Raw genomic sequence first — 14,452 nt, 5'->3', positions numbered from 1 at the left:
TCATTCTTCTTTCTCTTTGCTTTTTAGTTCAGGAAGTTTCAGGAAGATATTGACGTATCTTTAATCTCACTGATTCTTTCCTTGGCAAAGTCCAGTCTACTGATGAGCCCACCAAAGGCATTCTTTGTTTCTGTTACCGTGCTTTTGATTTTTAGCATTTCTTTTAGACTCTTTCTGAGTTTCCATCTCTCTGTCTATATTACCTATCTGTTCTTGCATGTTGTCCACTTTTTCCATTGGAGCCCTTAGTATATTAAATTATCATTACTTTAAATTCCCAGTGTGATATTAAATAATTCCAGTATCTCTGCCATATGTGAGTCTGGTTCTGATGTTTGACTTGCTCTCTCTTTTCAAACTGTATTTTTGCCATTTAGCATGCCTTTTAATTGAGGCCGAGTATGATATACTTTGTTTAAAAACTGAGTTAAATAGGCCTTTAGTATGAGGTTTTTTGTTTTTCTGGCCAGTAGTTAAGCTTTATTTAGCATTTGCCGTAGCTGTGGGTATCAGAGGCTAAAATTTTCTCTGGTATCCTTGTTTTTGTCTCTCCTGTTGTCTTTGGGTTTCCCTATACACTCCTTAAATTGCATGTGGACCTTGCGTAACTCTGTATTTTCTTCCGACAGCTTTATAATTCTAATTTTAAAAGTGTAAGATGTAGCTCTTACACTTACGTCTGTGGTTCAGTTTGACTTAATTCTTATGGGTGATGTGGTGAAGGGATCCAGCTTTATTCTTTTGGATGGGCTATTCCGCGGTCGCAGCACCATTGCAGATTATTCTTTCCCTGTTGTGTTGTTTTGCTATTTTTGCTAGCCTTGTCAAAAATTGGTTGACCATTGATGGGTTAGGTTTTGTGTCCCCACCCAAATCTTATCTTGAAATGTAATTCCCTTAATTTCCATGTGTCAAGGGAGAGACCAGGTGGAGGTAATTGAATCATGGGGGCAGTTTCCCCCACGATGTTCTGGTGATAGTGAGTTCTCACGAGATATGATGGTTTTATAAGGGGACTCTTCCCCACTTTGCTTGGCATTTCTCCTTCCTGCTGCCTTGTCAAGAAAGTGCCTTGCTTCTCCTTTGCCTTCCACCATAATTGTAGGTTTCTTGAGGCCTCCCCAGCCATGCTTAACTGTGCGTCAATTAAACCTCTTTCCTTTATAAATTTCCCAGTCTTGGCGTTATTTATAGCAGTAGGAAAACGAACTAATACAACCATAAATATGTTTATTTCTGGACTCAACTATTTCATTGATACATATGTCAATTCTTGCTGGTACCATACTACCTTGATTACTGTAGCTTTGTCTTAAGTTTCAAAATCAGGAAATAGGAGTTTTTCTTTTTTGTGCTTTTTCAAGATTGTTTTGGTTATTAGGGGTTTCTTGAGTTTCCATATGAATTTTTGCATCATCTTGTCAGTTTCTGTAGAGAGACTGGCTGGGTTTTTGATGGAGATTGCACTATTAGATCAATTTAGTGAATATTGAAGTCTTTCTTAGTCCATTTTGTGCTGCTATAACAGAACATCTGAGACTGCATAATTTATAATGAACAGAAGTTTACTTTCTTACCATTCTGTAGGCTGAAAGTCCAAGATCAAGGCACTTATTCTGGTGAGAGTCTTGCTGCTTCGTCACATAGTGGAAGGCAGAAGGTCAGGAGAGGGCTTGTCCTTTAACCTCAGTTCCTTTTATAATGGCATTAATCTATTCATGAGGGCTTTTGGGTCTTGTTTCCTCTTAGTCTGGTCAAAGGTTTGTTAATTTTATTTATCTTTTCAATAAACCACTTTCATTTCCTTGATCTTTTGTATTGTTTTCTTAGTTTCAATTTTGTTTATTTGTGCCCTGATTTTTATTATTTCTTTTCTTCTAGTAATTTTAGGTTTGGTTTGCTCTTGCTTTTCTAGTTCTTTAAGATGCATTGTTAGGTTGTTTGAAGATTTCTTCTTTTTTGATGTGTAAGCACTTTTAGCTATAAATTTCCCGCTTACTACTGCTTTCACTGTAATCCCAAAGGTTTGGTATGTTGTGTTTCCATTACTATTTGTTTCAATAAATTTTTCAATTTCCTTCTTTCTTCATTGACCCACTGGTCATTCAGGAGCATATTGTTTAATTTCCATGTATTTATATAGTTTCCAAAATACCTCTTATTAATTTCTAGTTTTATTTCATGGTGGTCAGAGAAGATAACTTGATATTATTTCAAAAAAAAATTTTTTTTTTGGTAAACAGGGTGTTGCTGGAGTGCAGTGGCACGATGTTGGTGCACTGCAATCTCCACCTCCCAGATTCAAGCAATTCTTGTGCCTCAGCCTCCCTCGTTGCTGGGATTACAGGTGTGTACCACCATGCCTAGCTAATTTTTGTAATTTTTTTTTTTTTCTTTTTAGAGAGTTTCACTCTGTTGCCCAGGTTGGAGTACAGTGCTGCAATCTTGGCTCACTGTAACCTCCTCCTGGATCCAAGTGATTCTCCTGCCTCAGCCTCTTAAGTAACTGGAACCACGGGTGTGTGCCACCATACCCAGCTTTTTTTGTATTTTTAGTAGAGACGGGGTTTCACCATGTTGGCCAAGCTGGTCTGGAACTCCTGGCTTCATGTGATTTGCCCGCCTCAGCCTCCCAAAGTGCTGGGATTATAGGCTTGAGCCACTGTGCCCACCTAATTTTTGTAATTTTAGTAGAGACAAGATTTGCCATGTTGGCCAAGCTGGTTTTGAACTCCTGACCTCAAGTGATCTGCCCGCCTCGGCCTCCCACAGTGCTGCAACTACAGGTGTGAGCCACTATGCCATTGTTGTTGTTGTTTAATGTTTTATGACTTGTTTTGTGACCTAACATATGGTCTATCATTGAGAATGATCCATATGCTGAGTGGAATGTATATTCTGCAGCCATTGGGTGAAACGTTCTGTAAATATCAATTAGGACCTATAGTGCAGATTATGTCTGATGTTTCTTTGTTGATTTTGTTTGGATGATCTATCCAAGTGTGAAAATGGGGTGCTGAAGTTTCCAGCTATTATTGTATTGGGGTCTATCTCTGTCTTTAGCTCTAATAATAATATTTGCTTTATATATCTGTATGCTCCAGTGTTGGGTGCGTATATATCTACAGTTGTCATATCCTCTTGCTGAATTGACCCCTTTGTCATTATATAATGACCTTTGTCTCTTTTTATGGTTTTTGTCTTGAAATCTATTTTGTCTGATGTAAGTATAGCTACTCCTGCTCTTTTTTAGTTTCCATTGCATGGAATATCCTTTTCCATCCCTTTATTATCAGTCTATGTGTGTCTCTGTAGGTGAAGTGTGTTTCTTATAGGCACCAGATAGGTGGGGCTTATTTTTTTAAATCCATTCAGCCACTTAATGTCTTTTAACTCATGATTGAAGAGTTTAGTTCATTTATATTCAAAGTTTGTATTGGTAACTAAGGACTTAATCCTGCCATTTTGTTATTTGTTTTCTGGTCTTCTTTTTCCTTCCTTCCTTCCTCCCGCCCTCCTTCTTGCTTTTAGTGAAGGTGATTTTCTCTGGTGGTATCATTGAATTTCTTGCTTTCTATTTTTTGTGTATCCAGTATATGTTTTTTTATTTGAGGTTACCATGAGCTTGCAAATACTATCCATTAATTCGATTTAATTTAATTTTTTTATTTTTGAGATGGAGTTTCGCTGTTGTCACCCAGACTGGAGTGCAATGGCGCGATCTTGGCTCACTGCAACCTCTGCCTCCTGGGTTCAAGTGATTATCCTGCCTCAGCCTCCCAAGTAGCTGGGATTACAGGCGCCTGCCACCACACCCGGCAAATTTTTGTGTTTTTAGTAGAGATGGAGTTTCACCATGTTTGCCAGGGTAGTCTCAAACTCCTGACCTCAGGTGATTCACCTGTCTTGGCCTCCCAAATTGCTAGGATTATAGGCGTGAGCCACTGCTCCCGGCCCCGATGCATTATTTTAAAGTGATGACAACACTGATTGCATAAATAAGCAATAAGAAAACTAAAAATACTCTAAATTTATCTCCTTGCTTCTTAACTTTTTGTTGTTTCTTTCTACATGTTATTGTACTGTCTACCTTTTGAAAAGTTGTAGTTATTATTTTTGATCGGGTCATTGTTTAGTCTTTCTACTTAAGGCCAATAACCCTTAGACTTGTTCTTTTGCAGCTATTTTTTTAGATCTTGTAGGCTTCCTTCATTCTTTTTCATTTTTTTCTTTTGTTTCCTCTTTATTTTCAAATAGCCTATTTTCATAGCTCACTACTTCTTTCTTCTGCTTGATCAATTCTGCTATTAAGAGACTCCAGTGCATTCTTCAGTATGTCAATTGCATTTTTCACCTCTGGAATTTTTACTTGATTCTTTTAATTATATCAATCTGTGTTAGATTTATCTGATAGAATTTTGAATTTCTTCTCTATGTTATCTTAAATTTCCTTGAGTTTTCTCAAAACAGCTATTTTGAATTCTCTGTCTGAAAGGTTATATATCTCTCTTTCTCCATGATGGGTCCCTGGTGCCTTATTTAGTTCACTTGGTAGGTTCATGTTTTCCTGACTGGTCTTGATATAGATTTTTGTCCGTGTCTGGGCATTGACATGTTAGGTATTTACTGTTGTCTTCACAATCTGGGCTTTGCAATCTGTACCCGTCCTTCTTGGGGAGACTTTCCAGGTATTTGACGGGACTTGGGCTCCAAGCCCAATAATGCTGTAGTTCTTGCAGACTTGTAGACTTGGATAAGATCCAGAAGAATTCTATGGATTACCAGGTAGAGACTTTTGTTCTGTTCCCTTTTTATCAAAAGGTGAGCAACTAATGGCGTATCTCTCTTTCTATGCTAAGCTGCTTGGAGGTGGGGGTGGGGTGATGCAAACACCCCTGTGGCCACCACCACTGGAACTACCTCGTTCAGACCTGAAGCCAGCACAGCCCTGGGTCTTGCCCAAGGCCCTCTATAACCACTGCCTGGCTACCACCTATGTTCGCTGAAGCCCCAGGACTTAAAATCAGCAGGTGGTGAAACCAGCCAGGTTTGTGTCCTTCCTTTCAGGGCAACAAGTTCCCCAGGCTCCGGGCATGTCCAGAGATGCTATCTGGGAATCAGGGATAGGAATTTAAAAACCTTAGAAATCTACCTGGTATCCTATCCTACTGCAGCGAAGCTGCCACTCAAACCACAAGACAAAGTCCTTCCCAATCTTTCCCGCCCTTACCACAGGCAGAGGAACCTATCCCTGTGGCCATAACCACCACTGGCCCACAAGGAGTTCTGCCAGGCCACCACTGATGTTAACTTAAGGCCCAAGGGCTCTTCAGTCAGCGTGTACTGAGTGCTACTAGGCCTAGGACCCCACCCTTCAGGGCAGGTCCAGAAATGTCCAAGAGCCTAGGCCTAGATTTGGGAACCCCAAGAGCCTGCTTAGTGCTTTATCCCACTGTGATCAAGCTATGCCTGAAGCCAGCATATGCGTCTCAGAGTCTCCCCCAAGGCCCAAGCATGCTCCCTGGGTAGTGGTTATTGCTTACTCAGGGCCCGAAGACTCCTCAGTCAGTAGGTGATGAATCTTGCCAAGACTGGGTCTTTTTTTTTCAAGGCCAGTGAGTTCCCTTCTGGCTCAGGGTGTGGCTAGAAATGTCAACAGGAACTAGGGCCTGGGATGGCGGTCTCACGACTCTGCCCGGAGTCTGTCCTACTGTGGCTGAGCCTAGTATCCAAGACGCAAGAGAAAGCCCCTTTTACCTTTCTCTCTTGTCCTCAAGCAGAAGGAAGGAGTCACTTTTGTTGCTGTGAGCTGCGCTGCCTGGGTTTGGGAGGAGGAATGGCACAAACCCTCCCTTAGAAGCCCTGTCTGATGTCTCCCTAGGTTGTGCCCCAATCCACTGACTCTAAGCCCAGCACAGAACCAGGATTTGGCTAGGAATTGCGTTCCTTGTATCCTAGACTGCCTTTCAAGTTCACTTTGAACCCAGAGCGCTTTAGCTCGTGGTGGCGAGGCTTGCGGAAACTCACATTCTGGCCACTCAGGTGGGCACTTTCCCTCTAGCTACAGCTGGTCCAAGTGCTCCCTCTGTGGGCGGATACCAGCTGAGTTCAGCATGGTTTTGTTTTGCACTGTGACAGGGCAGCACTGAGTTCAATGTGCAGTCCCCAAATTGCTGCACTCCCCCAAGTACACAGATTATTTCTTCACCACACACAGCCACTGCCAGGGGAGTGGCGGAGGGTAGTGCTGGCAATTCAAGACTACTTTTCCTACCCTCTTCAGTGCCGCTTTCAGTGATACGAAGTTAAAACCAGGTACTGTGATTATTCACCTGATTTTTGGGTCTTATAAAGGTGCTTTATTGTGCGCAAATTTTGGGGGGGTGTATTGTACAATTGGTGGAGGCTTCTATTTTGCCATCTTACTCTGGTTTGTAATTTTATGTCTTTGAAAAGAAGCTAAGAAAAGAAAGCAAGTATGTGTTTATAGTTTGTTATATTAACTTTCTTATTTATCATTTCTGGTTCTCTTGGTTTGTTTTTGTTTTTGTGGATTTGATGTACCATCTGGTGTCATTTCCTTACCCTAATACAGTTTTAATCCCATCTGACTCCTTTATGTTATTATTATCAAATATATTTCTGGCTGGGTGCAGTGGCTCGCTCCTGTAATCCCAACACTGTGGAAGGCTGAGGCAGGAGGATCACTTGAGCTCAGGAGTTCGAGGCTGCAGTGAGCTATGCAGTGAGCTATACCACTGCCCTTCAGCCTGGGTGACAGGTGGAGACCCAGTCTCTAAAAAAATAAAAAGTAAGGCCAGGCGCGGGGGCTCACGCCTGTAATCCCAGCAGTTTGAGAGGCCAAGGCGGGTGGATTACAAGGTCAAGAGATCGAGACTATCCTGGCCAGCATGGTGAAACCCCGTCTCTACTAAAAATACAAAAATCAGCTGGGCGTGGTGGCACCCACCTGTAATCCCCGCTACTCGGAAGGCTGAGGCAGGAGAATCAGGAGGTGGGGGTTGCAATGAGCCAAGATCTCGCCAGTGCACTCCAGCCTGGCGACAGAGTGAGATTCCGTCTCCAAAAAAAAAAATAATAATAATAATAATTAAATGAACTTTACATTTCTATATGCTATAGACCTGACAATGCAACTGTATACATGTTTTATACAGTTGCTTTTTAAATCAGTTAACAGAAGAACTATACAGGTTGTGTTTTATAATTATCTTTACAGATTGAGATTACTATTTGGAGTTAGTTACTTTTGGTCTGAAGAACTATCCTTTGTCCTTTATATTTCTTGTAAGACAGGTCTGCTGGCAGTGAATTCTCTCAGCTTTTGTTTATTTGAGAATGTCTTTATTTTGATTTCTTTTCTTTTTTTTCCTTTCTTTTTTTGAGACGGAGTCTCGCTCTGTCACCCAGGCTGAGTGCAATGGCACGATCTCGGCTCACTGTAACCTCTGCCTCCTGGGTTCAAGAGGTTCTCCTGACTCAGGCTCTTGAGTCAGGCCTATGATTACAGGCACACATCACCACGCCTGGCAATTTTTTGCATTTTTAGTAGAAACAGAGTTTCACCACGTTGTCCAGGCTGGTCTCGAACTCCTGACCTCAGGTGATCCACCCACCTTGGCCTCCCAAAGTGCTAGGATTACATGCATGAGCCACCACACCCACCCTAGCTTAACATGTTTTTATTCCCAGTTCTTGGCCTTCACTTTTTAGGACTGTCCTCAACATGTATAACTTACAGTTCATGTATTTTAGAAGTATACAAATATAACTCCAAATGCTAGATTTTGGTGTGAAGAAGATTCACACTTGAGATTACTATAAATTATTTTAATGAAAATATTGTATTACATTTTCTGATTTTAAGAGCAATAAGTACTTTTTATAAGAAGAGAGAAAAAAATAAAAAAAACTAGACTCCTGATATAACAGTCGGTATCCACCTGCAATCCCATCTCCCAGATATAAACACTATCAAGGTAACATGACCTTCTGTAAACTTTTTGTTGTAGCTCCAGCAGGAGCCTGTGGTATTGTTCTGGCACCTCCTGCAGGTATAGCTGCAAGTTCCAGGGCTGTCCTCTTCACTGTAGGGTCTCCTCCACACAGTGCAGTGGCCCCCACTTGTACCCACATGCTCCTTCGAGCAAGAACAACCTCAGGTAAGGAGCATTTATTGTATTACAGTCTTTGGCTAGTATTTGGAATGCAGTGTTTTGACAAATGACTCAGTGTTGTAACTTGGCCAAGTCACTTAATTCTCGGGGCTTCAGTTTCTTTACCAGTGAAATGGAGATTACTATTTTCTTTATCTTAATGGGTTTTAAGAAGTAAATGAGGCATTATTTGTGGGAAAAAAAACTTTGTAAAGTGCTATATTATATATTAAAATACTATATGTTCTATATAATATATTACAAAGTGACATAGTATAAATATGACTTATTCATGAAGAAGCAAATCAAATATGGTTCTTCTCAGCTTATATATTAAAGGGTTACTTTAGTAGATCCAATAAATTATTTGAAAATTATAGGCTTTTTGTTTGTTTGTTTGTTTTAAAGAAACTTGTTTTGGCCAAGTGCGGTGGCTCATGCCTGTAATCCCAGCACTTTAGGAGGCTGAGGCAGGCAGATCACTTGAGGCCAGGAGTTTGAGACCAGCCTGGCCAACATAGTGAAACCCTGTCTCTACTAAAAATATAAAAATTTAGCCAGATGTGGTGGCAGGTGCCTGTAATCCCAGCTACTCAGGAGGCTGAGGCAGGAGAATCACTTGAACCTGGAAAGTGGAGGTTGCAGTGAGCCGAGATCGCGCCATTGCACTCCAGCCTGGGTAACGAGCAAAACTCTGTCTCAAAAAAAAGAAAAAAGGAAAGAAACTTGTTTTATTTATTTTTTAAATTTTTTGTACTTTGGGTCTCAATCTTTGCACTTAATCCTATATACAGTTAGAAGGCTAATAGATTTGTTTTATCATTTATAATCTGTAAATAGGTTAATACCAAAAATTAAGAAAGTATTTAGATTGGACTTGAAATCAATAATTCGACATCTTCTCTGTTGTACCATGAGTCAAGTTATCTTATTCTAAATAAGTTGCTAATCAAGATACCAGATTAATAAGCAAAGGACAGAAATAGATAATAAGAGAAAATAGACCTAAAATCGTATTTTTAAGACAGTTAAAAACCTTGAATAATAAGAAAATGCCATTTTAAGAAAGTAACATTTGTATCTGTTAACTCTAACTACATTTTAAAAAGTATAATATCCAAGACTGGGCATGGTGGTTCACGCCTGTAATCCCAGCAGTTTGGGAGGCCGAGGCGGGAGGATCACTTGAGGTTAGGAGTTCGAGGCCAGCCTGGGCAACATGGTAAAACCCCATCTCTACAAAAAAAATACAGAAATTAGCCAGACATGGTGGCATACGCCTATAGTCCCAGCTACTTGTGAGGCTGAGATGAAATAATTACCTGAGCCCAGGAAATCAAGGCTGCAGTGAGCTGTGATCACGCCACTGCAATCCAGCCTGGGCAACAACAAGACCCTGTCTCAAAAAAAAAAAAAAAAAAAGTATCATGTCCAGTGTTATTGAGGTTTAAATAGGATCTATGTGCTTACTCAGGGCTGCGTTAAAGAGTAATATAGCAGTTCTTAGGAAGAGCTATAAAAATATGTATTGATCTTAGTTCTTAGGAAGAGCTGTAAAAATATGCTAATTCCATTCCTTCTTATACCACTTCAGAGTATTTATCACAAAGAAATTATTCAAAAGAAGGAACAACTGCATTTCATTACAGTGCTATTTGTAATGTGAATAAAATCAGAAATAGTATAAATAACTCCAGATAAACATTATATATAAACTTAATGAATCACTATGCATCCATTGAGTTTTATAATTATGAGGCCCTGTGGAACAGCAAGGAGAAATGAATATGATCTAAATTTGTTTAAAACAGAGTATTAAAAAAACCAGCTGTGATGATGTCTAATATAAAATATATAGACAAGGAATAACAATGAACATGGATAGGTAAAGACTATTAATATCCTCAAATAGTACATAGGGGTCAGTGAGTTTCTTTTAACATTTCCTTTATCACCTCAGCAGGTTTATTCAGTACATAAGAGTAGGAGTGGGTGTGAAAGCCCTGACTCTGGACACTGCCATGTATCCTCTGTTTCCTTGTAGTGGGGCCTAGCAACTCGGGGGGCTCTCTGTGTGCCGTGAGTGGCCGCGTGTGTGTGGGGTCCCCGCCTGGCCCAGGCTTCGGCTCTTCCCCTCCAGGAGCAGAGGCAGCTCCCAGCCTGAGATACGTGCCTTACGGTGCTTCACCCCCCAGCCTGGAGGGGCTCATCACCTTTGAAGCCCCTGAACTGCCGGAGGAGACGCTGATGGAGGTAGAGAAGAGACTATAGTGGTGTGAATGTAACGTTGATTTGGTATGAGAACATTCTAGTGATGACAAGAACAAAATACATTAAATAGTTACTAAATTATGTTCTCTTTAACGTGCCTTTTCTGTTTGAAAAGTATCGCTGATGTCATTTTAGATTAATGTTGACAGTGACACTCATCCATAATAAGCTTTGGTTTATAGGAAGAAACGCATAGATTCTGTGTTTTTGTTTCTTTTTTTTTTTTGAGATGGAGTCTCGCTGTGTTGCCCAGACTGGAGTGCAGTGGCGCGATCTTGGCTCACCACAACCTCCGCCTCCTGGGTTCAAGCAGTTCTCCTGCCTCAGCTCCCCGAGTAGCTGGGATTACAGGCATGTGCCACCATGCCCAGCTAATTTTTGTATTTTTAGCAGAGACAGGGTTTCACCATGTTGGCCAAGCTGGTCTTGAACTCCTGACCTCGTGGTCCACCCGCCTCTGCCTCCCAAAGTGCTGGGATTACAGGCATGAGCATTCTAGTACATTCCAGTACATGTTCCAGTATATTGAAACATATAGTCCAATATGCTGTCACAGAACAGAAAGACTTAGAAGTCAATTGGCTTATTCTGTCACCAGGAAAATGATTCTCATCTTTCTTTAACCATAATAGAGTGGGAAACTTTTAGGCTTATTTGAGATTTCAGAATGCATTTATAACTAAAAACAAATCTCAAAACAACATTCTAGAATACCCATTTATTTATTTATTTGTTTGTTTATTTGAGACAGTCTCGCTCTGTCACCCAGGCTGGAGTGCAGTGACGCGATCTCAGCTCACTCCAACCTCCACCTCCTGGGATCAAGCCAGTCTCCTGCCTCAGCTTCCTGAGTAGCTGCGACTACAGACACATGCCACCACAGCGGCTAATTTTTGTATTTTTAGTAGAGATGGGGTTTCGCCATGTTGGCCAGGCTGGTCTCAAACCCCTGACCTCAGGTGATCCACCTGCCTCAGCTTCACAAAGTGCTGGGATTACAGGCGTGAGCCACCATACCTGGCCTAGAATACCCATTTTTAAATGACAGCCCTCTGAATGTTGTTATGTCTACCCACACTCCCCTCTTTAACTAACTGAAAAGATCACAGAAATTTAGAGCTTTGGTATTAGTAATCACTGTTAACTGAAAAACCACCAGAAATTAAGTAAAGCAACTGAAATTATAAGAAGTCAACAGAATTCACTACAGTATCAAGAGGTGTAATTTAGCACCTATAGTATCCTTATAATCTTGGTGTCTAACTTGTCACGTTTTTGTCTCATGTATATTGGTTTAATCATTCAGCTTTCTTTTCTTTTTCTGGTAAAAGCACAGCGACTCATCCTGAGAGTTTACTTATGTGGGTACTCTGATATATATACACAAACACATGCATATGCCTACATTTGATTTCATTTGTGTTCATTTTCTTACCAGCTTTCTGAAGTTTAAAAATTTCAATCTCCTTTTGTCATTCTGATACTCATAAGTATAGAAAATGTGATCAGTGGCCATGGTTTATCTACAGAAATGAGTATGTACCTATTTTTAATCTGAAATTTTCTAAGACAACTTGACTTTGCTGCAGCGGGAACACACGGACACCTTACGCCATCTGAATGTGATGCTGATGTTCACCGAATGTGTGCTGGACCTGACAGCCGTGAGGGGAGGAAACCCTGAGCTGTGCACATCTGCTGTGTCCTTGTACCAGATCCAGGAGAGTGTGGTGGTGGACCAGATCAGTCAGCTGAGCAAAGACTGGGGGTGGGTACCCCCCTGTCATTCATTTCCAGACTTTTCATGCTTTCTCTAAACTTGTGTCTAAGTCATAGGTATTGTCATCCACTGAAGATCGTTATCTCACTACTAAAAGCTAGGAGTCTCAATTATTTCACTGTACTAGATTTCACTATATGAGCCAAGACCTGGAGATTATACAACCTTAGTGTTGCCTTTCCTTGTAAATTATACTGTTGATAATTACATTAAAATTGCATAAATTTTACTATTTATGTAAATAGATTGTATTTATTTTTATCTGAGTGTATCCGTTGTTTTCAAAGTACACACATCTTTATGCCTTGTCCCTCTAGAGTTTACTTGTGCATTAAGAAATTAAGGAGGGCTGGTTGCAGTGGCTCACGCCTATATGTAATTCCAGCACTTTGGGAGGATAGGGCAGAAGGATTGCGTGAGCCCATGGATTCAAGACCAGCCTGGGCAATATGATAAATCCCTGTCTCTACAAAAAATACAAAAATTAGCCAGGCATGGTGGCGCACCCCTGTGGTCCCAGCTGTTAGTACACGGGAGGCTGAGGTGGGAGGATCCCTTGAGCCTAGGAAGTAGAGGATGCAGTAAGCCAAGATCAAACCACTATACTTCGGCCTGGGGGACAGAGCAAGACTCTGTCAAAAAAAAAAAAAAAAGGAAATCAAAGAGGATGCTACTCCTTTATAGAAAGGCAATTTTAATGTTGACCTGTTGTGTAGAGTGCCACATCTTAGATTAGTTCACTAGATAACCCTCTGCTACTGTCTTTTGGGTGCAGGCGGGTGGAGCAGCTGGTGTTGTACATGAAAGCAGCACAGCTGCTTGCGGCTTCTCTGCATCTTGCCAAAGCCCAGATCAAGTCCGGGAAACTGAGCCCATCCACAGCAGTGAAACAAGGTATGGGAGAAGGCAGCGTGTGACTCCAGGGGTCCTTAAGTTGCTCTTTCCCATCACACCGTGAGAGTGTCTGATGAGTACTCACTGTTATTTTTATTTTTCAATATTCTTAAAGAGAAAAGATGCTGGGTTATTAACTTTTTGCAGTTTAATTGATATAAATCAGAAGTGCATTATTCTCAATCTTTTCATATTGAAAGAGATAACATATGAAAGAATCCTATTTCTGGTCCTTTTTTTGAATGATCACTAATGACACCTTCCCTGTATATCAGCAAGAAAGATACATATCACTGTGTCTTTATTTCTGGAGGAAAATTAAAATTAGTTCCCATCTCAATTTTTTTCAGTTGTCAAAAATCTGAACGAACGATATAAATTCTGCATCACCATGTGCAAGAAACTTACAGAAAAGCTGAATCGATTCTTCTCTGACAAACAGAGGTTTATTGATGAAATCAACAGTGTGACTGCAGAGAAACTCATCTATAATTGTGCTGTAGAAATGGTAACCCTTTCTAAGGTTTAATATTGTATAGTACTACTTATCTTTTAAGTGTCTTTTTAATTGAATATCTATTTGACAGCTATCATTTTAAAAGATAATGTCTCAATCCCAAGTATTGTGGATCGCCTTCTACTAAAGAAGTAATTGGATTTAAGCAACTCTTAATGTAATTTATTGAATGTATTTGATGTAATTATAAATCCACATTTGTAATTTACCACATTTGCTAAAAGTTTATTACAGCTCTTATTAAACATTGTTGGCATTAGGAATGATCTAATCTTTTTTGTTTTTGGAGATGAAGTCACTCTGTTACCCAGGCTGGAATACAGTGGCACAATCTCAGCTCACTGCAACCTCTGCTTCCCGGGTTCAAGTGATTCTCCTGTCTCAGCTTCCCAAGTAGCTGGAATTACAGGCACCTGCCACCATGCCCAGCTAATTTTTGTATTTTTAGTAGAGATGGGGTTTCGCCATGTTGGCCAGGGTGGTCTCGAACTCCTGGCCTCAGGGGATCCACCCTCCTCAGCCTCCCAAAGTACTGGGATTACAGGCATGAACCACTGTGCCCAGCCGATCTAATCTTTTTATAGTGTGCATCTAAAAGCATTAGCAGGATCTGTTCCTGCATTTTCTGTTGTTTAAGAAAGTTAGGCTTAATAAAACTCTTAGAAAAAACACTGCTGGCCGGGCGCGGTGGCTCAAGCCTGTAATCCCAGCACTTTGGGAGGCCGAGACGGGCAGATCATGAGGTCAGGAGATCGAGACCATCCTGGCTAACACAGTGAAACCCCGTCTCTACTAAAAAAAATACAAAAAAAA

At 40.7% G+C, this 14,452-nt stretch overlaps 1 protein-coding gene across 2 annotated transcripts in view; it reads left to right on the top strand.

The window, feature by feature from the left end:
• The window catches only part of ULK2 (unc-51 like autophagy activating kinase 2), a 123,570-nt gene that overhangs the window by 100,298 nt on the left and 8,820 nt on the right, over positions 1–14,452 (top strand). For both annotated transcript variants that reach the window (XM_011998258.1, XM_011998259.1), the window contains exons 20-24: positions 8,034–8,183; positions 10,222–10,430; positions 12,038–12,216; positions 13,004–13,122; positions 13,473–13,630. In XM_011998258.1, the coding sequence (XP_011853648.1) occupies positions 8,034–8,183; positions 10,222–10,430; positions 12,038–12,216; positions 13,004–13,122; positions 13,473–13,630 (815 nt within the window). The remainder of the gene's footprint in view (positions 1–8,033; positions 8,184–10,221; positions 10,431–12,037; positions 12,217–13,003; positions 13,123–13,472; positions 13,631–14,452) is intronic.

This window comes from Mandrillus leucophaeus, unplaced genomic scaffold (genome assembly GCF_000951045.1).
Source record: "Mandrillus leucophaeus isolate KB7577 unplaced genomic scaffold, Mleu.le_1.0 Scaffold564, whole genome shotgun sequence".
Lineage (NCBI taxonomy): Eukaryota > Metazoa > Chordata > Mammalia > Primates > Cercopithecidae > Mandrillus > Mandrillus leucophaeus.
The sequence above is the reverse complement of the archived record's forward strand: the minus strand, read 5'-3'. Positions and strand labels throughout refer to the sequence as shown.